The 25,689-nt window shown below is 40.9% G+C and overlaps 2 protein-coding genes across 2 annotated transcripts in view; one reads left to right on the top strand and one right to left on the bottom strand.

The window, feature by feature from the left end:
• Positions 1-18,523: 18,523 nt before the first annotated feature.
• Positions 18,524-22,257, top strand: ikzf5 (IKAROS family zinc finger 5). Its single transcript, XM_031841442.1, has 3 exons — positions 18,524-19,116; positions 19,447-19,620; positions 19,703-22,257. The coding sequence occupies exons 1-3, from the start codon at positions 18,984-18,986 to the stop codon at positions 20,671-20,673; spliced, it is 1,278 nt and encodes a 425-aa protein (XP_031697302.1). The 5' UTR covers positions 18,524-18,983; the 3' UTR covers positions 20,674-22,257.
• A 115-nt stretch (positions 22,258-22,372) lies between these two features.
• LOC116379473 (deleted in malignant brain tumors 1 protein-like) overlaps positions 22,373-25,689 on the bottom strand; it is a 5,826-nt gene continuing 2,509 nt past the window's right edge. Inside the window, exons 8-16 of the mRNA XM_031841431.1 lie at positions 25,451-25,549; positions 25,303-25,356; positions 25,075-25,219; positions 24,618-24,844; positions 24,101-24,276; positions 23,754-23,984; positions 23,513-23,673; positions 22,668-22,912; positions 22,373-22,536 (exon numbers count right to left, since the gene is read on the bottom strand). Coding sequence (XP_031697291.1) covers positions 22,490-22,536; positions 22,668-22,912; positions 23,513-23,673; positions 23,754-23,984; positions 24,101-24,276; positions 24,618-24,844; positions 25,075-25,219; positions 25,303-25,356; positions 25,451-25,549 — 1,385 coding nt within the window. The 3' untranslated portion in view covers positions 22,373-22,489. The remainder of the gene's footprint in view (positions 22,537-22,667; positions 22,913-23,512; positions 23,674-23,753; positions 23,985-24,100; positions 24,277-24,617; positions 24,845-25,074; positions 25,220-25,302; positions 25,357-25,450; positions 25,550-25,689) is intronic.

Here is a 25,689-nt window from a genome sequence, read left to right as displayed (position 1 = left end):
AGAGAGAGAGAGAGAGAGAGAGAGAGAGAGAGAGAGAGAGAGAGAGACCGTCCTCCCCTCTGTGTGCGCTCATGGCTGCAGGCAGTGAGCGCTCGCCTGATATTGGTCTCATACAGTCCAATTAGGCAGCAAATGAACACAGGGCTGTTAGCGCCAAAAATGAGGGTTTGGAATAAGCGCCTCATCACACCACTAACAGTCAGACACAGATCGACTGAACGAGGTTACTTATAATCCAGTGTTTATTATTGATACAGTTGTGAACCACTTTCACTCAGGCTGCAGGTGTCTGATGATGTTTTTTAAATTCGACTATTTGTTAATATATTTCTAAAATGATCACCAAAACGTAAGTAACCGTAATTTAGATGAATACAATAATAATAATAGCATTTAACTCGTATGCATATGCTTAAAAGCTTACATTAAATATCTAATGACTATGCTTTAGTCCTTTCAAACAAGGTTACATTGACTAAAAAGCAAATTAACAAGTAAGCTTTCTAACAGCTATCCTGCACTGCATGTAAAATGAAATAACAGTATAGCTATAGTTACCTAATAATCTTCAATAAAATCAATAAAACATTTATTTTCTTGTGTAGACTTTTTATCATAACTTACCAAAACATTAAAGATACTATTTTATGTATAGTCAAAATGTCAGCATTTAAATCGTTAAATAATCTTTTTTTTTTTTTTTTACACCTCTCAGACACAATATGAAAAAGGCCTGAGATCAGGCTGCAGCTACTCCACGTGTCACCAATGGGCGATTAGATTCATATTTCTAATTCATTGATTTTCAGCGAGGGCCACTTCCACAATGTCTGTGGGTCGCACAGTCATTTATTCCTCCCTAATCGATTTGGTTAATTTATCCCTCAGATTGCACTCTTTGTAAGTGTGCTATGTATATTCACTCATTGATATTAATTGACTTGTTAAAAAAGCAGTCCGTTGGTTGGAAGCTGGTGTTGCTGAAGGACGGGGAGACAGCGTCCTCTGTGGGTCTAAAGGAGGAAATGCAAGTGTGTGGAGGGTGTGTGTTGGGTGCTTGTATTCATCATGTTGTGGGGACACAAATACTCATCACACTGTCACATTATTGGGACTCGCCTCCAATGTGGGGGAAAAATACAGGTCCTCACAAGTCAAAGCACTACATGTTAGGGTAAAGACTATGGTTTTGGTTAGCGTTGCAGGTAGGCATGTAATACGACTAGAAAATAATGCAAGTCAATGCATTGTCCTCCAAAGTGACAAAAGACAAGTTTGTGTGAGACCTGACAGATAGTGACAATACTGTCATCCTTTAAGTACAGCACATTTGTCCTATAGAACAGTCACGTGTGTGAGATGTACTCATTTCAGTTATGAATCATCATCATCGTCATCATCATCTGTTCCCTGAAGACATTCATTATGTGATATGCAGCCATAATAGAGGGTGTCAGTGAAAAGGTAAAGGTTGCATTGGGTGCCACAATGCATTTTCTCCCCATCATCTGTAGAGTAAGCACCGGCATGTCCGTGTAATTAACACGTGTTATTCATTTAGTGAGCTGCTCAAGTGGAGATATCCTGTTACTGTGATGTAATTACCGCCTTTCCTCATCATCACAGGTATTTGATGGCGCTCTCAGACTGAGCTGCCAAATGGGTGTTTTCATTAGTACAAAATCCAAAGAATTCACATTATTACAACATGCCTCAGTCAGTATTTGATAATGAACTGCTCTTTAGAAAGGTCTGAATCAATTTATTTTATATTATTTTATTGCAGCAGTAGTATTTGTATCCCTGAAGACACTTTTGATATTGTCATTGTGTCCACCAAAGCTGTACTTACACTGGGACATCATTTGTAGTATTTATATGTTTATATGATTCACAACACAGAGAAGAAACTAGGCATTCTAGAAAGCAAGCACTGGAGCAACAGTCTTTAAAAAAATATCCATTTATAAGAGCTGGACTTCCTGAACTAAATTTAGAAAGTCAACATGACTATAAAAATTAGTATTTTCCCCAACAACAGCAAGATCCGCAGATGAATGATCCTCGAGGTCCTCATTTTCAAGTCCTGAGTCTTACATATCTGACACTTTTTCCACAAGTGGCCACTATTTGACCCCAGACATTTAACGTTATTATTGTCTTTAAGGTGTTTAAAGTTAAACATTATAGACATTTGTATGTCATGATATATAGCTGCCATATCAGAGGAGACATTCTTGTAAAAAACGATAGTCACATGATGTTATCTACTTACACACAGTATTGAAATCATTGACACCCTCTGCACAGTACTAATCCCAAACAAACAGAGCTCAATATTTGTCAGTAAAGCAGCACCAAGGCTTGTGATTAACCGACATCACATCTTCCACCGTGTACCAATCTTTGACATACGTTTTCTTGTTGTCAAAATCTTGATCAAGATTATTGGAAAAAAAATAAAATTTAAGTTGAATTATTTCAAAAGGAAAGGCAGTGGGCTCAGGGGGAGAATGTACAGAAATGAAACACAGAGAAGCTGATGCCTGATGAAGGTCTGTGTGACCAAAATGGTGCATGAAATGAATAAATATATAATTTAGGAGCTCTTCAGTGTGCAGGTATCACTACTTTTTGCTGTATTATTATTTTAACCCTTGGATAAAAGTGACTCTCGTAGGCTGTCATCACATTGGCCTGATTCCGAGGTTGTGCTTTTGAATAGTCCAATAGAGATTGTTTAAGGGCCCTGTAACGGCGCAAATTTAAATTTACCACAGTGCTTTACCACTATAATAGCGGTCCATAACTGGGGATGAAAAGAACACAACATATGCAAACCTGAAAATAAAGAGTACAAACTAAGATCCTGTACTAAAATACAGTTCATATTATGCATTAATTAGAAACATGCAGTAGACATTGCCCAGAGGCCACATAGGCCTTCTGAATGCTCCATAAGTCTATTTTTGTTGCTCCTCGGGTAGGTTACTATGACTTTTATATTATTTATTTCAAAGCGCCCAGATATTGATTATTTCACAAGGAAAAATGACAAATGGCAGGAGGGAATGACACGGTCAGCAGGTTCTATTAGAGAAATGATAGTGTTGCTCGTGGTTTGTTAAAAGGTCCAGTTTAGATACTTTATAGGTTTACATCCATCATCGTCTAATGACCTATTTGATGAAAAACATGCGCTCTGGTGACAATGGCCCTGTGCAGCCAACTTCGCTTTGTAATTGCTCCCATATTAAATATAGATTTTTGTTTTGATATCTTGTGAGAATTCCTTTCTGTGGGTCAAAATTGTGATAAAAGACGTGGATGCAACGGCAAAAGCTCAGAGGGAGAAAACTGGAAGGAAAATGGGGAAAATAGGTGGTGTAGAGGTGGTGACGGTGGAACTGTGGGTTCTGAGTAGTCGTGGAGGAAGTATTCAGATCTGTTATTTAAGTAGAATAAGTACTCCATTACAAGTAAAAGTAAGTATTATTGACGAATGTACTTTAAGTCTCAAAACTAAAAGTAGGCCTACTCGTACTCATCGGATTATTATTTCCGATGCATCAATGTGAAAGTAGCATTATAGTGTTGTAGTTGAGTGGATCTAGTTTAACAACATTTGAAACAGTTTTGTAGCTTTATCTACAGAAATACATCTTGTTTTATAAACTGATCATTTTTTAATGTAAAATTTTCATCTTAAAAGTAATAGTATAGCTGTCAGACTAATGTAGTGCTGGGGGAAGTATTCAGATCTTTTACAAATTACACTGCACAAATACTCCATTACTGGTACAAATATTTTAAAATTAAACTTAAAAGTATGTAAGTATTATTTGGGGGGGGGGGGGCATTTATCACTGCAGGACCCTGTGTACTTCTTGCACTTTTAACTGGACACTCTCCTGTTGGCACGAGCCATTAAACCGTTGAAGGCCACACTGAGATTGCTTTAGATTTAAGTATTGCATTTAACTTGTAAAGGAATTGGTGGCCCTCCACTGACCCAGCAAGCTTTAATTGGGATTGTGCGAGTATTGATCGTAAGTGGCCAGGCAAATCTTGAATTACGGCCTGATTAGCTTTTACTCGGCCCCTTGCACCAGCCAGTCGAAGGAGCTCAATGTCATTCAGGTTGGATCACTTCAGCGGCCACTTGACGAGAGGTAATCTTGTTACTTCCTGTGTAAACAGGAAACAACATGTATCTAAGGAGCGGCATGACAGTTCTTCTGACAAATTTACATTAGTCACATGAGTGTGTAATTGTCCCTTAGTGTATGGTCACTTTAAGCAACAATGTTAGCATCTAACTTATGAGTAGACATGGGCTCATAGAAGGTGTATTCTCCTTTTTATCTCTCCTGCTCTCATTTTATCCACATTTTATGACTCCTTCTCTTCCTTTATTGTTTCTCAGCGGAGATGATGACGTCTGTAAGGTTTGGATGGAAACAGTCATGGGAGCGATGTAGCCCTTTTTCTCTATTATGAGCAGCTTCATCCGAGCCCTCCGGGCACCAAGCCTCAATATCCACCCTCTGTTCCTCAAAAAAAAAACGCTGGTGATCGTCAGCTTTTACCCAGCCTGCCTGTATGTGTCATTACAACTCGGTAATCTGGAGAGGGCAACAGAAAAGTTCTCATCAGTGTCAGCCTGAGATATAGATATGGGCCGGGTAACAAATGGCCAAATGCACAGGCAGCAGAGCAGACCATCAATAAAGCAATTTCTTGTGTCATAACAGCCTCGCTTTTCCTAAAGCTAACCTTTCAAAACTTTTCCCTCTGCAAATCGCTGCAGCCCCACCATTAGAGTCCTGCCTTGTGAATTTAATGGATTCCGTACAAATAATATTCCACCATAATGGAAAAGGTTGAAGTCACTGAAGACAGATGAAGTCATAAACACGTATAATTGAGAATCAAAGACCGATAAATTTTAAACTGCTATCCATTTTCTCTTTTTAGATGATGATCTATGTCAGCACGGCTGCAGGAAAATGGAAGAGATTATGGTGGAAAATTATAACAATAAATTTTCTAAACATACACCTTGATTATGCTTCGATTTTTTGGAGGGGTAGAGGGCGAGGGAGGGGGTTTAGAAAGAAGGCTGGGATTGCTGAAAGCTTGCTGGCTAAATGGCACCATAAAAAAGGTTCCCTGCTCTTTTGCCTGCAGAGCGTAGGCATGCCTGGAGGTGTGATTTTCCCCCTCCTCTAAATGGGGGAAATGAATTGTGTAATTTATTGCAAACGTGCACACAGTGAGATTAGATCAGCATATCCCATCAAAGGAACAACAATCAATCAGCCTCTAGTTAACAGCTTGAAACACATAAACCAGGGCACCTAATGGCTTTCCAATTTAACAGATTGATAGACTTATCCGGTCCTAAGGGATGAATTAAGAAAACCGGGTACTTTCACACAGGCACTGGCACTTTTGACAGGACCTTTTTACCCCCTCTAGCTTTCTTACCATCTTTACTCCTGAATATAGAGATATGGTTAACCTGAAAATAAAGAGAAAGTCAGTTTTCCCTCTTTTCTTTTCTTTTTTTCTTTCTGTTTGAGAAAGCACTCCAGAGCTTATTTGTTATTCAGATGAGGCGGGAGTGGAAGTGTGTCAGATGTGGAGAATGGGCTCATTTTAATGACCTGATTATCGCGGGTCATTTGGAACTGTGAAATCAAGGGAGCTATTCAAAGCCACTTAACAATATCTAAATGTGACCCGGGCGACCCATTCAACCAAGAATGTAGTTTTAAAAATGGAACTTGTTTGTTTCATATCTTATTAATCACATAATTGTCTCATGTAAACTCATCAGTGCAAAAAAATATTAAAGGAATAGTTTGACATTTTGGTAAATACACTTATTCTCATAATTGCCACAAGTTAGATGAGAAGATTGATACCACTCTCGTGATAAATATGTGGCTGGAGCCAGCAGCCAGTTAGCTTAGCTTAGCATAAAGACTGGTCTATATACAGGTCACATAAAAGGCTAACAAAGGTATATATTGTACATTCATTTCATACAAAAACCAACGTGTTAAAAAGGTTATTTTACTGTGGTTTATGTAGTGGACTATATGTCGGCTATCAGTGGAGACTCCAGGAAGATAATGGTCCAGGACAAGAAATGGTTCAGCACATATCCATTTTAAAATGGCATATTTAGATGTTTACACTTTGGCTTTGGTACAGGTTAGACAAAGGTGTATTTATTAGTGAGCTTTAAAGGTGCTGGTAGGCACATTTAATTACGTTTTGTTACCTTTGGGCAGGCCAGCTGTTTACCCGTTTCCACTCTGTAGCTAAGGTAAAAAAAGACCACAAGTCTATGCTGTGCTGCTAGTTACTACTACACTTTCATGAGGTTTATGAGAGGCCAGAGACTGCACTCACTACTTTGTGTCTGTATGTGTGAATGCAGCATTCTTGCACATGCAGGCGGAGTTTACTGTTTGAACTGAACGTACCACTAAACTGAAGACTGAAGTGCATCTGAACTGTGATGCTGTCATTTAGCTTAGAAAACAAGTGACAGAACTACACAGTCAGTGACAAATCTTTGAACTGAACGAAACGATACAAATAAGCAAAGATTTTAAATTTCCACCTCAACAGTGAGCACCGAATACCAGCCTCAAAGGAACACATCCAAAGAAGGTTAACCGACTGTACTGTCCTCTTAAGAGGCAGGGCCTTGACCCATGGAACTAGCGTAATGCACACTCTGTGTCACCATATTATCTTGTCCACATCCACAGAGACAGCTGATCTCTCTGTGTCACTGCATAATTGAGGAGCTGTTGGTATCAAGGATGTGACCCTGAGAGGGATGAGAAAGTGTTACCCTAGACCCCCGCGAGCAGACCAGAGGAACCGACTCGAGTGGGAACCACAGAAGGGGTGCATCCACAGGACAGAGGCGGCAGACAGTCTCCCCCACAGCCTCTGAAGCCAGTGGCCCGTAACACATGCAAGTGACTGATGTGTGCGCTCCACTGTTATGTGACAGAACTCCACATTAAAGAGGAAACTGATCTTCTGGTCAGTATTAAGGGCTGGGGTCAATTTCGTCTCGTCTCTCACACTTCGGGGAAATGGATTGAGATTCAGCTCATGGGTTGGGAATGAGACATAATTGATTACTGATAATCAATACATTGGCCAAGGAATAAGAGCCCATTACTAACCAATCATCAAACTAATAGCACTTTAGCTGCCTCTTTGTTTCTGTCTTTCTATCAGCTTAGCAGAAAACCTGCAGCTATCTGACACACAGGACGGATTGATGCTCCAAAATTGAAGAGGACAAGAGAGAAAATAACCAAACACAAAACAGGAGCAAGACTATTACACTCAACAAGAGTCTCACTCTCCAGGTCAGAGAACACAAATTGTGGTTTCCTACTTGACATTGATACTCTTATCCTCCTCATGGACACAACTCCGCTGATCCTCTTGTTTGGTCTGTGGGTGCAGCGAAGATCACATGATGACAAAGAGCACCCAAACATGATTACTCCCCTCCTCGTGACAGACAGTAATTGGTGTTTGTTTGCTCTCTTCTCTCCCTCTCTTGTGTCGCGGGGTGGTAAACAGCATTATTACTGTCAGCTGATTAGTATGGCTCCTCCAGCAGCTGTCAGGACTAACTAATAAGAAGAAACTTGAGCAGAGTGACAATAGAGGACTGCGCACACACACACACAGACATATTCAATTTAAGAATACACTGAGTGAGTGAGATAGAGAAATTCATTTGACATGCCTTCAATGTATTTATTTATTTCAGCATGTGTGTAAGCAAATAAGTAAAGATAAATATATGGGGCCACAACTTTGTATTAATGATCTAATAGCCTAAATGTATTACTCATCATAACCAATATTACTTTCAGTACAGAACATGTGTCAGAAGGTGCACAAGGTGCATGCTCTCACCTATGTTTCTTTCCTGCAGCCATGTTAAGATCTACTCTTAACCGATTTAAAAGAACTCTGGAGCTTCAAGTATTTTCAAGTCAAAACTACTTTTATTCTTAAGTTTGCCACTAGGATTAAAAGTAAAAGATTTTTACTCTTTTCACTCAAGTCCAAAACAGGTTAATAATTAAGGGCTCTGGTGTCTAAATAGTTTTGGCAATGTAGATACAGAAACATCTGACAAAACTTGAATATACAATGTACTTTATCCATCTGAGTCATATAATGTTCCTTCTGTACTGTAAACAAGAAATATACGACCCAGCATCAATTCCTAATGGATCTTTCAGAATCGCTCTCCTAATACATCAAGCATTCACACCAACCCTTGACAACTCTATCTTCCACACATCTTAACACACCCCAAAGTCCTCAGGGCACCCAGGAAAATTAACCATTTAATAGCAATAAATAACAGATTCTGACTCAAGAGAACTTCAAATCAGCCTCTCTCTCTCTCACACACCCACCCACCCGCACACACACACACACACACACACACACACACACACACACACACACAAAGACTAGCCTCACAAAGCTGGATTAACACCAAACAGCCCAATCAAATGTTTTATTACTGAGGTTGCACATATGTAACATCTATTTTTCACCCATTCACGTACACACTAGCCTCATAGAATGTGACAGTTTTATAAAAACTCAGTCTGTCTCAACCTTGTCCATGCAACTTTGTTTTTTGGAGGAATTAACAACCATTAAATCAAACAAGAGAAATATACTGAAAGCAGACATGATGATATACCAGGGTTATCTTCAGTGTACATTTACTAAAGTTGAGTACTGCTTAAGTACACATTTGAGGCACTTTAATTGAGTAACAGATTTACTTACTTTATAGATTAAGATTTTACTACAGAATACCTAAAACTACTAACAGTAAATAGAACAGTTCAAATGACCTCCCCCTCAACCAACAAATGTATAATCCAAGCTATACATTGATGCATCAGTTATAATAATCAAAATATATAAAACTCATAGCATCTCTTTACTAAACAGGGAGTACTTTTACTTGTGATACTCTAAGTACATTTAGCTAATAACCCTTTTTACGTACTTTTACTGAAGTGACATTTTGAAGTCCGTACCTTTGTTTTGAATGGTATATTTTCATATTGCAATATTACTTGAGTGAAGGACCAAAATACTTTTTCTACTGGTTACCATGAGGAATGATTCTGTGGCTTGCAGCATGTTACATTGTGGCATTTATCTTTTCTGTTTTCATAAAATGTCTGTCTTCTTTCCTTTTTTCTCGCTGACAACGTGTACTGTTACAGGCCCTCGTATTAGTCAAAATGGAGTATTGACTATTTGTAAAAACAGAAGTGCAAATCAAATCAACATTGTGCAGGGACAGATGAAAGCTGCCTACCTGTACACACGCAGGAAAAGGGGGCAGTTAGTGACCAATTGATTTGATGTGAAGGAGGGGCATTCTTTTTCCTGCAGCGGAAAGGCCTCCACTGTACGCTGTACGGCTAGCAATCACTCCTCCACCTTACCTCCAACTACCTCTAACACCCAACTGTGTCCTCAATCTCCACTCCACCGGGCCCAGGTATGCAACTTTTCCGTCAGCACTGTTATGTATTTGGCTTTCTATTTCACTTTAATAGGAGAGAAATTGGCAACATATTCTTTTACAGCCCCCTGGCACCATTAGAAAGCCTGCTGTCATTTGGATTATTTATGAAAAACTATTTCATGCTTACTTACATTTGCTGCTTATTTTCCCCCAGTGTGACCTGCAGCAGATTTAGTTCCATTTCGAAAGCCTTAAAGCCAATTCTTTATATCTGCAGGTCAGCCTTCTCGATTGAGTCGAGATTGAAATACCAGTGTGTAGAGGAAAAGGTATGGCAAGAGGAAACCAATGGTGTTTTATTGTGTTGAGGGCTATAGTAAAAAGAACAGGGAGGGGGGGTACTTAAAGAGGAAACAATGGGGGTGAAGGCGGAGGAGCGGGGGTGATTTTTAGGCGGATGTAGAACTGGAGACACCTGCAGAAATAGGAGGCAATGCAGAGGCAGCAACAAAAGTTGAGGAATGAAAGGGCCACAACAATCCAGCTGCTCGTGAGCAGCAAAAGCAACAAAGACCGGCCAAGAACTGAGTCAGCAAATTGGCATAGAAAGTAAAAACAGTAAAGACATAAAAAAAAAGAAAGTGGTATTAAATCCGCAAGATTTTATATTTCATCTAAAAACATGTCAAATACCGTTGTTTGTGAGGTTTTACAAGGTCCACAAAGATAAACTTTGGTGGGGATTTTTTGCTTGTGATATTTTTCCGCTGTGTTTCTAGAATCTATACTCATATTCTTGTCTGTACAAGAAAATTGGCAATCTTTGTCTTTCAATATATCAAATGAATCAAAATAAACTTCCCCACTAAGGAGCTCGACAGGCCAGCACAAAGCAGTCACCTGCATGCATCTATACTCATAATACCATACTGTATGTGGTCTTTTACTCACCAATGCACACACACACACACACACACACACACACACACACACACAAACACACTTTTGATCTGGGTTTGTTCCGGGCTTTATACAGTGACCCTAATAAACTGCGGCGTGGCCAGGCAGGTTTGTCACTGTCACAGGTAAATGATGTAATTAATGAGTGTGAAGCGGAGTGGATGGGAGCCGGGGTGTTAGCTTTTAAACACCTCTCCAGCTGACTGGGTTTGGGGAGGCCCAGCTGGACACAGCCAGCGGATCGATAGGGGGTCAGGGGTCAGTCAACCCTCCCATTATAACCCCGGTGGCTCCCATCATCGTCTGGCTAACGATGCCTGCAGGAGGGCCAGAGTGGAGCCACTGCAGGGAGAGGAAGCAGCTTCTGGAGCTTCAAACAGAGGCTGGTGTGCTTTCTGGGTGCTGAAGCCTTAAACTCATATCTATAAGGTTTATTTGTGACTATTGTTAATGTACTTATCTGTACGAGTCTATGATGGAGTGTCCGACCTGCTTTACGTTGGTCACAGACTCTCTATATTCTGTTATTTAGAAATGTTGGAGACCTTGTCGGGTCACAAATGGTTGTTAATGACGGGACATGTTTGTATTTTCACATATTGAAATCCGGTAAGATGTAATAATTTATCTTGCTTGTGCAGTGTCCTTTGTGTCAGGAATGTGTGATATTAAAACAAGACAGAAAATGGCACATATTGACATTGATTTCTACCCAAGTATCAAGTGGCAGATTGTTTACCTTTACTAAGATTATGTTATTTTTACATCTTCAAAAAAATGTTAAATGAAGGTTTCTTACAGACTGTACAGAGCTGTTGGTTATACATACAGTATACATATATTGCTGGCTGTTATCATTTGTAATCTGCATTTGTTTTAGTTTTATCTGTCATCATCAAACTAAAATAACCAAACTGCAGCTGGAGTGATGGCCTCTGGCTAATGTCAAGGACAAAGAGAACAGCAGGAGAGGATGGGAAATTGTTCTGGGTCAGAGTGGTTTAATCATTAACTGTGAGTCTATTGATAAAGTGCCTTTTGTTTGGAAAAACAAAACTCATTTGATGTTTAACTTTGAAATATTGTGGGTTTTTTTGACAAAGCAATAGCACTGTCGCAATACCAAATCCCATAACATCTTTGCAAGGATTTATCTCAAATATTCAGTGGAATAAAGTTAAGATGATCATTAGATTAATTATAAGGAAATGTAGAAATTATTTTTTCAAACTAAACCTCAGATTTTATCCAGCAAAACATTATTTGTGGAAAATAAGAAAAGGCACTTGTCAAACAACAAACAAGAACTATTAGCTCTGTAAATATATAGTGGATTCATGTTCTTGAGCAGAGAATGAAGTCCCTCTGTATGTGTTGTTATCGGAGCTTCTTCTTGCTATGTTGACATAGCCGGGCCGGTCCTGCATGCTTTTAGTGCATGTTGGTGCACGTGATCGTGCACCACCTCACAGCTGCTGCTCTGCTGATAACGCAGTCCCAACCCACCCTCTGGTTTCCTCTCAGGTAAACACTGTTAGCTCTGTCAGCTCTTTCACCATAGTTTGCATTGTTAGTGCTGTTAGCACTGTTAGCTATGAGCCACCAGCTCGCCAAAATCAGAATGCTCCCAATCTTGGATGTTGCACCTCTAAAGTGTGCCTCACATTTGTTGGAGCTTTGAAGTTTTTTATCCCGTAGATGCCCCGAGGAATACTGCAACCAGTTTTGTTCATGATGTTGATACGTCATTAATATTACAGGGGAACATGGGAAATCGTTTCTGACCAGATTGATCAATATCATTAAAAGGGCAAAAGCCTAATCTAAAACTTCCCTCACATTAGTATAACTGTCCAATTCAGACCCCTCTTTACTCAGACTCAACAGCCACTCCAGCAGATCCATACAGAGATCAAAACTCAGCAGCTAATTTAGAGTGTGTGCTAGAGTTTTTAATGCTGTGAGCTCCCCGAGGAATACTTGGACCAGTTTTGTTCATGATGTTGATACATTATTAATATTGCATCAGAGAAGCAAATCGTTCCCGGCCAGATTGGGTTTGATCAATATCCTCAAAGGGCAGAAGCCTCATTAATCTAAAACTTCCCTTGCATTAGCAGGACTGTCCAATTCAGACACCTCTTTACTGCCGCGGATCCATACAGAGATCCAAACTCAAAAGCTAATTTATAGTTTTTAAAGCTGTGAGCTCCCCGAGGAATACTGAGATCAGTTTTGTTCATATTGATGTTGATGCATTATGATTATATTATATTATTATATTATTATAGGGATCTTAATCTGCGAAGAAAAAAGATTGATGTTTCATAAAACATCACAATGAACTTCTGTCAGGTAGAAACAAGTTTCTCCAGTATTTTTGAAAGATTTTATGGCCATAAATGGGTGGAGAAATTTTTATTACCCACTGCTTTTTCGAATTGCTTTACATAAAACATCAAAAGACAATATATAAAAGAAAGGCAAGTCAATAAAAATGTACATAAATAGTTCTATAAAGGAATAGAATAAAACAGAGGATGAAAAATGTGTGAAAAGTTAAAGAGACCTGAAACCATTAGTTGATTAATCATTTTTCAAGTAAAAATGACAAACATGCAGGATTTGCTTCATGTCTTATGTGATGGTACGTTAAATATATTTTACGAGAAAGTTGAATATTTAATTTATTAAATATTTTTTATTTTATTTTATTTTCCCTATTTTCAGACATTTCATAGACAAAATAAATTGATTAACCCATTAACTAAGAAAAGAATTGGCAGATAATTGTTAGTTGCAGCCCTAAAAAAATAGATATTTATTTTGTTTTAGTCCGAAAATCAGTGCTAGATGTGAGCAGACATGCTGAGAGTTGACACTCTACCTATGACCCAACGGTGTTTAAAGATGTGCCAGTGGACGCACTATATTATCTTCCTATGGACAGGCTAATCCATTATCGGCCCTCTTGCGGTGCGAGTGAAATGCTCGTATTAGGGCAACTGTGCGTTCAGAGGCATCATTCAGGACAATGAGCTATAGCCATAGAGTGACAAGCTAGAAAAATGTCCCCACTTTTCAGGCTGTACAAATGACGTTTGGCCACAATAACTCACAACTGGACACCTCATTTCGAGTCGGGAGCTGGCTGGCCAGTCAAAAGCTATCATACTATCTTCTTTATTTGTGGCCCATGCTTTTGGTAGTAACACTATCAAATAAATACTGCTAAAATGCCACTTCAGTCAAAAATATTGGCCAGTTCTTTCTCCGTCGTGACTGGGTCCGGATGGCAACCTGTTTCTGATGGTATAAACCATTAAGAGTCAGGTGGTCGGGCAGCTGGCATCCATCATACCCAACAGTACCATGAGTTACTGTTGGATATATATATGCACGTGATTTCGAGTGATCAATGCTGCTGATCCCTTGGAGCCATTCTCAAAGCATGATAGTCAAATGAATTGATTACCAATTAATCATTGGGGAATTGCTTGCTTTGAGGAGTAATCACTCACCAATAAAGAAGAAATGGCTATGAATACATTTCAAGGATGACAATCTTTGAGGAGTAATAGTATAATTTGTCACTTGTGACAGTCTATTTGATTGTTCTCGATATTTCAGCCTGGTGGAATATTGGACAGAATCACGCTGGGTTGTCAGAGCCAGGCTGAGGTGTGTGTGAATGCGTCGAGTGGTGCTTTAATACGGTAATAAGGCAGTCAGAAGAACACTTAGACTTCCTAAGGTGACAGCAGCTTTATCGGGCATCGCCTCATAAAGTCCCATCATATCTGTTCGCCACTATTATCAAATGGGTCTTTAGCGTGCTTCTGTGTGTGGGTGTGTGAAAGACGGAGAAAGAGGATGACTGTGTGTGTGTGTGTGTGTGTGTGTGTGTGTGTGTGTGTGTGTGTGTGCTGAGGGTAATGACATGAGAGCACAAAAAGATCAGCATGAAAAGTGAGTTGATCCTGGCTGAGGGCAGAAATACTGTAAGATTTTGAGCTTTTTATAAAAAAAATAAGCCCATTATCCTCCCACGCTGAAGTGAAACATTTCTCTTTTTCTCGCCACGTTCCCTTCTAAAGCCCAGGCAGCTGTGGTCAAACTTGGGTCAATAAAGTGTCTGTCTGTCCATTGAGTTGCCACATCTATCAAAAGATGAAAGTTTGTCTTTAAAGGAGAGATAGAATTCAGCGGGGAGAGAGTGGGCCCTTTCTGTGAGGCATGCAGGAAATTAATCAAGGATATGGGATTTTTGGTGTGCCTATATCACATCTAATCTATCCTTTGTCCACATGTAGCCGGCTCCAAGCCTCACCAATCAAGAGCGACATGCTGGCTTTATGAAAAGCCACTTGTTCCCTGCATAATTGGGGGGTCTCGTTGCTGAGTTAAATGGGAGGTGGAGGTGGAGGGAGGGGCTGTCTTGTTTGCCCATGTAAAGTGTGATCCAGATAATAGCATTCTCATCAAAGGCGGCAATTACATTCATTACAACGGCGCAAGCCGCGCCTGCAAGGAAATTAAGTGGTGAGAGGAAAGAAAAGCTTAATATATACCTCCTTTATCCTATCCCCCACCTCTCAGTTCTTTTTCAAATGCTACTCGTGGAGCCGGAGACCTCAAGAAAGAAACAGTCTCAGTAGGAGAAGAATAAATCTTGTCAAAGTCCCCCTTCACCTTTCTGCCTCCAAGAGGCTCCTGTCTACCGTTACTATGGCTGCACTTGTCTAGGATTGAAAAGCTTTTCCAGAAGGGTAATCTCTAATGCAGCTTTTACACGAGCCCAACAAATGACATCAAGTCTTTAAAAACTGCTTAAGACCTTCTCTAAATTAAATTCCAATTTCTTTCAGGAGAGGAGGAGCAAATCAATTGTCTTGTGTGGCGTTAAACCACAAACAGCCTGTAAATCAAGCGGTTAAGAGGAGAAGGGAACCTTTTCATTCAGGCATTTTAAATGTGAATCAGAGCAAGTGGATAACACTGCAACCTTCTCAAAGACAGGTGTTGTCCCTGAGCCCATTCTACACGAGCCTGTGTGTATATGTACACGCGCTCATATTATTTAGATTAGTTTTGTGAAGGTTTTGAGTTCAAGTCAGGCCTTTACAAAATGTTAAGTATATGAGCAATTGTGTCAATTGTATCAAAATAGACAGAAATGTTGGATTAGCGTGTTTGATTTATATTACATCCATAGTTTTTCAACAAAGCTGGAGTCACTTGTACTCAAGTTTCCATCAGTGCGAACGCAGCATTATTGGGTGTAAATGCCAGACCCAGTAAAACCTATTAGAGTATTACCTGCTCTTATTCTCATTAATAAATGCTCACTGCCCTTTAAAAGAACAGTTTAACATGTGGACATGTCATTAATGTGAAATTAAGTTTGACCAATTATCCCCCTAAAATAAATCTGTCCTCCAAACCAAAGGCTACATTGGCTCTAACTGCAGGAAATGCCTGGTTGGAAATACAACATAAGATTATTGTTTTAATGATTAATATTAAAAGGAATTAAAAACAAAACTATTCAAACAAGTGAGCACACGGAGAAGTGCACACTTTGTCTTCAGGAGTCGACAAATCATTGTGGCTGTGTGTAAATTATTCAACAGGATCTGGCCCTGGTGGAAACCTGAGCATAATTAAATTGCAATAAAATAACATTAGTGTGGACAGGCTGTTAGAAGGTGGCGTAATTGGCCGTTCTCGCTGCGGTCATGGTTCAACTGATGAGGTCGACTGTCATGTCCTCCACTGGTCCTGTACATGCTGTCCCCGGGGACTGATAGCTGACACAGAGAGGACACTGAGCTTTCTATACAATGATAGCCACGGTCTGTGTGAGTTTGATAAGTCAGGGTGAAGACTTATGAACAATACTAGCCCACATGTATTGTATCTTGTGTCATGTGGAGTACTTGTCTCTCTCATATGGTAGAATGGGAAGTACCTGTTTCACCACTGAGACATGTGCACCATCTAGTGTCCAGATGTCGAACTGTACTCACAAGTGGCCAGGCAACAGCAGGTGAACATGCAGGACAAGTGTACCTGTCAAAAGAATTTTCTGTTAAAATAGTCTATAATTGTTTGTGTCTGTGACAGACAGACACATAATACACACGGTCTGTCACTATATAGGTAGATACACTTTCAACACAAAAACATGTCACTCATGTTACAAAGTACAGAATTGACAGGTTTACATTACTGCTGTAATACTATTGCTCTGACGGTAGCAGTTGTAACGCGGTAAAAGGATACCGCAGCCAGCCTCACACAACTTAGTCGTTTATCATCTTCTCCTCAGTGGTTTTCCTACAACTTTGACACAAATGGGGCAATGCGATCTTCACAGAGCGCTTACTGGTAAATTATTGATTGTGATAAAACATGAATGAGTCAATAGCTTTTGAAAGTAATGCGATTGTTGTGCCTCATTTGTCACTTTGCGTATAATTGCAAGCTCTACGTTTGAAAGTGTCATGTCACCGATGTGAATGGATATGCTATCAGTTAACATTATTAGCTTGGTGGCAGGAGATGGTGTTTAAAAGACTTCTGTAAAAAATAAATGCTCTTGTTCTTGGATGACAACATACATTTTTGAAGGTGTATTTTTAATTACAATGCAAGACGCATTTTCATTTAGGAACTATTTTCTTTCAACCATAGTTCCTATGTAACTGCTCACAACAGTCTGTGGACTATCTTGTGTAATCATGATTTCTGGAAAGAGACATTACTGTTAAGTTTTTTTAATGTATTCTTTTGGCACTTTGAGCACCACAAGCCGTGTGCCATTTAGTCCCATTATATTTGAGAGAAGGCAGACATCTCTCCAGCCAATACCTCCAAAACTAGCCAACTCACACCAAAACAAGATTGATTGATAAATAGCACTTCAGGGAAGAGGGAAATGTGTCTTTTTTACTTTGGGTTGAACTGCCCCTTGAATATTCCTTGAATTTGAATTATTACCACATACGGCATCAATAGAGAAGCTGCATATGGTTCATTGCAATGACATAAAGCATGATAAGCATGTCTAGTTTACATTGTTGTATGCAGTACATGATTGATTTTTTTTAATTGACATTTTTACCTAAAGGACTTTAAGGGGCCGCAAGTTTGAGATGACTAAAAAATTGTCTGTACAGGGAGGGAACAATGCGAAATCTCTCTCTTCTGGCAAAAGGTTAGAGAGTAACAGGAAGTCGTAAAGGAGCAGCTGATCATTGATGCACAACAGCAACATGTGATTTGCCTGAGTCCAGTAGTATCATTTACCATACTTATACAATTAGTGTTTAATCTGCAAACTATTTTTCTTTCATTAAGTCGGTCTTCAGAAATCCTCGTAAAAACATCTGCACTTTTACAGCTGGCTGGACCAGACAATTTGGCCAATTTCAAATGCCAACGGCACACCATACGATAGAGATACAGACAAAATGACAACACATGTCAAGAGTAATTTCCACTTTAGTCATGATTTTGCTTGTTTATATATAGTTTTTTTGGCTTCATTCTAAAGACAACATGTTGTAAGTTTAGCTTTTTCTGCGTAAACAACACAGCAAAATGGCTGGTCACGCCTTTAGAATGCCATTTACAGGCCACAGGATAGGACTGGAGACAAAATGAAAAATAGTTATTGAGAGCTAAGATCCATATATATAAACTAATCAAATGGAGTTAATTGGAACACAGATTGTCTTAAAGGCTACGTTAGGCCTACCCATTAAGCCCATGCCAGACATTTGACGTTTTTTGACAAATTTAATTAGAATAAATGAATTATTGACACTTCAAATGGGAGATTACACTTTCATTTTAACCAGAATTTTTTTCTCACTTAAACTGGTTTAGTATATAATAAACATGTATGAAAAGCGGATTTGGTAGGCTTACAGTAATATGGACAAGCTCAATTAAAGCGTCACTGGTGGGAACCTTCCTTCGCGGGACGGTTTTCAGCGGTGCACACTGAGTGAACTTTCACCCCTCCAACTGGTTTATTGTTTTGACTTAACAGGTTCTAAAAGTGATTCGACAGAAAGACAATTTTAAAACAATTAAGTACTCTTGATGATTTACTCAAACGCGTAACATACGATGTAAATAATGAGCGTGTCGACCAGATACCGACGTGGCTGTTGACAAAGATGCTTTCTCCTCCATAAGCTAGCGTTAGCTGTCTGGCTAACGTAGCGTACGTAGCTTTGGAAACAACATGACGACGATGAGGATTGGTGTGTAAGAGCGACCGACCAGACATCGGATCGCACCGATTTCCTGCTTGTCTGACACATATTTCCAGGATCATCCTGTCTGTTGCATCTGCATAGCTTCAAAAACGGCTTTCTCAACCTTTGCGCATCAGTAATTCAAGTCCAAACGTCTTCGTAGTGTGGGACATTTGCATCACTTTGCTTCGATGGGCGAGGAAAAGCCGGACACGCTCGACTTTGTGAAGGATTTCCAGGAGTATCTGAGCCAGCAGACTCAGCATGTCAACATGATATCAGGCTCTGTCAGTGGCGTCAAGGAGGAGGACGAGCTGCCACCAGGTAACTAGCTGTGTGTCATTCACTCTTTGCAACAAGTCTATGGATCTTCAACACTTTTTAGGCGTCTGGATGTGGTGCAATTATCTCCATGATCCTTCAGTATGTGTTGTCTGTGATACATTCATTTCTTGATTCACACCATTTGAGAACCACTGTCCTGTTTGCAAAGTGCCACTTGTATGCAGTTCAACACAAATGTAACTGAAGTGTTGGGCTACATGTTTTTTGTATTCCAATGGAATGCCACCTGTTTAAATCCCTCCAGAATCCTTTGTTTCCTTCGATAGTAAAGTGTAATCATAAATGTCCTGCTAATGGTCCTGTATGCAGACTGCAGTCAGAATGGACTGGATCACCCCTCAGTGGACATGTCACTGGAGGACAGCTCGGGGATCCTGGTGGATGGTTTTGAGAGGACCTACGACGGCAAGCTCAAGTGCCGCTACTGCAACTATGCAACCAGAGGCACTGCGAGACTCATTGAGCACATCCGAATTCACACAGGTAAGTGTTAATAGTTCATTTTCAGGGGATGCAATTGACGCGTTTTTGTTAATCGGCCTGTTTTTTTCCTTCAATTAAACAGGAGAGAAACCTCATCGCTGCCACCTCTGTCCATTTGCTTCGGCCTACGAGCGCCACCTGGAGGCCCACATGCGATCGCACACAGGTGAGAAGCCTTATAAATGTGAGCTGTGCTCCTTCCGCTGCAGCGATCGTAGCAACTTGTCGCACCATCGCCGTCGACGCCACAAACTCCTGCCAATGAAAGGTGCTCGCTCGCTTTCCCACAAGAAGATGTTGAGTGTTTTACAGAAAAAGGCCAGCTCGCTGGGCTACGGCCGTCGACTCCTCATCAACTTTACCCCCCCTTCTATGGTGGTGCACAAGGCGGAAAATGTGAACGACTTCTCGCATGAGCTGCCCCACTTACGCCAGGAGACGTACGATAGTCAGGGTCATGCAGTGGAGGACGGGCACTTGACAAATCACCATCACCATGATATGGTTATGGATAACCCCCTGAACCAGCTGTCCACCCTGGCAGGCCAGTTGGCCAGCCTCCCTTCTGAGTCCCAGGACCAGACTCAGCCTCAGCCTCAGCCTCCTATGTCTCCAGGAGCAGAGTCTATCGTAGATGAGAAGCCCTTCCTCATCCAGCAGCCCCACCCTGCCCCAGCTCCCGTGGCTGTGTCTGCCAGCATGGTCCATGCTTCCTCCTCTTCCCCAATCAGCCCGGAGTCCCGGGCTCCTCCCCACAGCAGTTGCAGCCCTGGAAGGGGACCCTGCAGCGAGCACAGTGGGCGCACCAGTACCCCGAGTATCTCCAACAGCCAACCCAGTACACCGGCCCCAGGCCTGTCCATCCCACTCCAGGACCCCCACATGCTGCATCACTGCCAGCACTGTGACATCTACTTCCCCGACAACATCCTCTACACCATCCACATGGGCTGCCATGGCTACGAGAACCCATTCCAGTGCAACATCTGCGGCCACAAGTGCAAGAGCAAGTACGACTTTGCCTGCCACTTCGCCCGCGGGCAGCACAAGTGATGGATGACTGAGGAAAACTTTGAAAGAACTTTTAACAGGACAGTTTTGTTTTATTAATTCCATAGTCATTTTATTTATTGGTCTTTTACTTGGCCTTGATGTAGCCTAGCCTTTGAAAGTTGTATAATGTCAACATTCAGATGGTTTAATGTGTAATTAAAGGTGCCCATTCAAGTGTATTATAAAGGGATGATCAGTGTTTTCAACAGGTTGAGAATTTATTTGTGGTGTGATAAATCAGAAAAACAAATTCCCTACTTGGCCAAATTCATTAACCTTATTTAATGCAGCAATTTATCAAGTTAGACATAGCTCAGAAATGTACTGCTGTTGATATGTTGAAGCTTCTCTTCAGTACGTGAGCTAAAAAAGACAGACAACAGGTGATAACACTCCTGCTGTTCACACAGCGACTCTCACCCTCAACAGTGTGTCCCTTTAGAAAAATACAAAAAGAGAAGAAACTAAATGAGTTCTCAACCTCCCTAGAATGTTTAAATTTGGCTCTGATGACACTGATGCCGGACTGATCTTACTTTAGCCTTGTTGAAATTATTTCAGTGCTTGGTGCATTACTACTATTCTTTTGCAGTGCCTGACATAGTCACTTTCTTGTGTGCCCACGATATAATGGACTGTTACTTTTGAAGATTAATAGATGTTATTAAAATATCCTCTTCTTGCTGTGATGAATAGGCCCAGAACCTTAGAAAAAGAGTTTGGCCATTGTAGTTTTCTATGGTAGCCATTCTTTTTTTTTTTTTTTTCTTTTTTTTTTTTTTTTTGGCCAAAATTCTGCTCCATGAATGCTGCTAAGACACTTTGGAATCTAAAATATGTGGACGGCGTCTAGCCGGCCAAACGTATCGGTGGTTTTAGGTCAGTCGGTTAAGTTGTCGAACTAGATTTAGTAGGAGTTGGGTTGTTGTTGACGTTCCTTCACTCAGTGCCCTTCCTTGACCAGCATCATGGTAACTTCACGTGTTTTGGTTGAACGGGTTTCTTATCCTTTTTAATCACATCGTGTCACCTTCTGATGTTTTGATATTGTACGAAGTCACTTTGATATCCCGTGTCTGTGTGTTTAGGACAGAATCATCCCGTCTTGTGTCTCATGTGTCTCACGTAGCACCGGGGATGCCACGTTTTTTTTCTGCCTTTCGTGATAACACACACGCTGAGATTCCCCCGTTCATCAAATGGATCCCAGTGGTTTTCTGACTATTTACCGAGTATTGTATTCTGAGTTGTTGGATAGATGTTCAGTGTCAAAAAAAAAAAAGAAGCAAACTCATGTCGCAGTAAGACTGCTACTTTAGCAAGAGATTGTTCTTCGTCTTGGGTACTGTTGTTTGTTGCTTAGCAACATGCGTGGAGAACATTGTCACTGTTTTGTTTTTTAGGACCATCTCCTTGTTGCCATGCTAACCAGTAACAAGGGGCATCCCAGTAACGACTGCCTTATGTTCTCTCTGTGTGTGTCGTAGGGTCATGATGGCGATCACTCGCTCCCTCTGGGTTGGCAAATCATTTCATTGTGAGATGGATTAATCTTACTAATTTATAAGTAAAGTGTTTTCTAACTGAGTTGCACTTCGTCTTTTGTCTTCTTTGTATTCGAGAACCGAAGTCGATAATAGTTGTGTTATTAATTCGTATTGAATGTTCATTTAACAGTAATGAAATACACCAATGCACATTGTCTTTTGATGATGCTTTTAATCAGGTATTGTGATAAAGGGAAAATAAATGGTGAGTATGATTCAGTGTCACGACGAACAGAATGATGACTGAAGCCTCTCATTGTAGGATCACGTTAAGCCTGGTTCTGCTTGTGAGTCTCCTCTTCCTTTTTTTCAGGGTCTGGCGAAGAAAAATGTGTTTTATTCTCATGTTACCTTGAGATCACGAGACTCTTACTTTACTGCTAACCTAATATGTTTCTTCAACTGATCCTCTATCGGATTCAAAACAAGGTGCAAATGGACACAGACCTTTGAGTTTGATGGGACCCAGGACCAGAGTTTGGCTGTCGTGTTCTGACCCCAGGTCTCTGGCCGCACGTTTGTTGCAGCCACGGCGGCACCGGGAGTTGTAGTCCGAGGCTTGGCATATCAGCACCTTGCACTGGATGTACACTGACTCTGTGGCTCGCAGGAACTGGAAGGCCTTAAATGTGAAACGGCCATAGGCACGGCTGCCAGTGATGTAGGCCTGGTAGGTGTTGTCCACAGGGCAGCTAAAGGTGAAACAAGAGACGGTGTTTGTGGACAATACTACTACATGTATGTATTTATTTTTTTGTTGTATACTGTCAGATCCCTTATGTACGTAAGAGTACCAGTTCCACATGAAAAAAACATAAGTTAAAGTCCCACATTAAAAGTCCTACTTAAGTAAAAGTACTAAACCATAATTTACTAATGTATCAAAGGTAAAAGTAGTCATTATGGAGAAAACATCTGTTATTAAATGTTACATTGTTGATTATTTATACTGATGCATCAATGCATAAGTATATTTTTGATGCAGCTAGTTAGTCCAGTGCAATGTGAGGTGTCTGGCCTTCAAAGAGTCGCCAGAATAATCTGAGGGGTTGTTACTAAATTATTGGGCTAGGAAACAAAAGTAGTTCTGCTACACAAATTTATATTTAGCTTTTTGGACTTTATCAGGGAAATCTTTCTTTGGTTGAACTGCTGACAACCTATAGACCTAAAAAGAAGCCCCAACTGCTTTTTTGTAAAGAGTCACAGGCCAAAAACTCTTCTTCTGCAATAAGTATAAAGTAGCAGTGGTTACTTAATCTACAATGTGGCAAAGCAGACTCCCATCTTACCCGTTGCGGACCAGGTAGTAAGATCTGGTCTGGAAGTCGTGGGGCGATGGTGAGGTCACACAGGTGTCAAGATAGAGGACCAGGGAGCTGTCACCCCTCCTCAGGTCCACTTGAACATACAAGTTCTGGTTGAGTGTCACCTGGTATGGGACTTGAGTTACCTGTGAGTGTAAAAGCAAAACATCAGCATGGCATGCAAGTCTTTACATTAGGGATTTTCTTTACAAACACCCGAAAACACCTTATAGTAGAAGCTGCTGGATGTGTAGAAATCCATGCTGGTGTTGAATCTGCCTGTGCCGGTAATGCTGCTGTTATCATGGTGACGGACAATGTACATCATCTGGGCCACTGAGTCCTGATCCATCCGACAGCCCACGCTCATCTTAAGGTGAGACTGCCGAGTGATCTCCCCGGAGCTGGAGGTGAAGGCACGGAGAGTGTTGGTGTACACAACTCTGCCATTCTCAAACTGTTCAAGGTAGAATATAGTGGAAGATGGTCACACTCTCTTCTTGCATCACACTGATTTGTATCAGGAAGTACTGTATGTTGTTAATGTTTTCCAGAAGGTAATGAGTTGTCTACCTTTCGAACGTTGCCACAAGTGTTAATGGGGAAGTTGAAGACCACCTGAAAGCTCGAAACCTGGGGTCTGCAGTGCGGGTCGTTCAGGTACAGACTCTGGCCGTCGTAGCCGAGAGAGTTCAGGTAAGTCCTCTGGATGACAATGTTCATGTTGTCTGAGGAACAGTCCACTCGACCTGACAAAGGACCACGTTCACAAGATATTTACAACAGCTTGAGTTACTTTTAGGATAAAGGTGTAAGATTACACAACATTTAAGTCTTTAGTAGTGCCAGTGGTGCGGTTCGAGGGTCGGTTGGGCTGTCCACCACTTCGGTCCAGACTGAAATATCTCAACAACTATCAGCTTCAACTGTACTTTGTGTTAAATGAAGATGGTAAACATTACATGCTAAAACATTGTGAGCATGTTACAATTGTGACATTTGCATTTAGTGCACGGCACCGCTGCGCACCAAATGATTCAACCAAGATTTTTTTGTCAGACCCTTCTTATTAAATCTACCATGATTCTACCTGAGCTTGGTGGCAAAGAGCTTATGAAGTCAGCGTTGAACCCTCGGCCAACCACAGATCTATCAGTCCGGAAGAGCACAGTCAAGTAGTTTGAGGTGGAGTAGAAGGTACTCAGACTGTTGTTGTTGTTGTTGTTGTTGTTGTTGCACACTTTCCCCAGATATCGTGAGCTAACAGACGGCCCATCGTAGACTGCAATATAGTCACAGGAGCAGCAGTTCTCCAATCTGTTTGTTTTTTTTAAAAGATGATAAAAGCCATAAATTACTGACTTATTGAAGCAAAACTCCAAAAATAGTTCCAATGAGTCTTTGATATCAATTGAGAGCCTAATTCTCCACAAGTTAACAATGTTGTATATACTTCTTGTCATGACATTTTTTTTATATATTTGTAGTTCACATAATAATACTGCTCATTCACACAAATGATCTCCAACAGTCTATTGTTCACTCACTGCAGGTACGTGAATGACAGGAAGATTCTTTGGTCATACGCGGCCCTGAGCTGCCAGACACAGTAGGCGTTGTCGTAGTAGTGGTTCGGGTGGTTCGGGCTGGAGAAGGTACCAGAGCCGAACAGAGAGCCTCCACAGGGGCTTACTAAAGGTGGACAACATAACACGAGTGTCATTACAGGGAAATATATTTGCAGCAGGCTCGTGGTACACACTTGAGGATCCTACCTGTGGCTGGCATGTCAGTTGTGGCTGGCATGTCAGTTGTGGCTTGGCAGTAGGCTGTTTGAAGAAAACAACAACATGGGTTTCAGTATTGCTTGTTGGTGGAAACTGTGATGAAAGTGTACTGAGGTTTGAATAACACAATACTTACAGTAGAAGTCATGACAACAGTTTCCATTGTATCGGCAAGAGCTTGAGCAGGAGCAGCTTCCCAGGTGCCGGCCGCAGTTGTACCGGCACGAGGGCTGACCTGAGAGACATGGTAGAGATTTAGCTAATCTCTCCTGCTAGCAGAATAATGGTGGGCTGATTTATTCCAATATAGTCTAGTAGGTTGTTTAGGGATGTTCATACCTGTGGTGGGTGGGGAAGTTGTCTGGCAGTAAGCTA

The sequence above is a fragment of the Anarrhichthys ocellatus genome, unplaced genomic scaffold, assembly GCF_004355925.1.
Source record: "Anarrhichthys ocellatus isolate YVR2014 unplaced genomic scaffold, GSC_Weel_1.0 scaffold3, whole genome shotgun sequence".
NCBI lineage: Eukaryota > Metazoa > Chordata > Actinopteri > Perciformes > Anarhichadidae > Anarrhichthys > Anarrhichthys ocellatus.
This window is presented reverse-complemented; position numbering and strand designations above follow the sequence as displayed.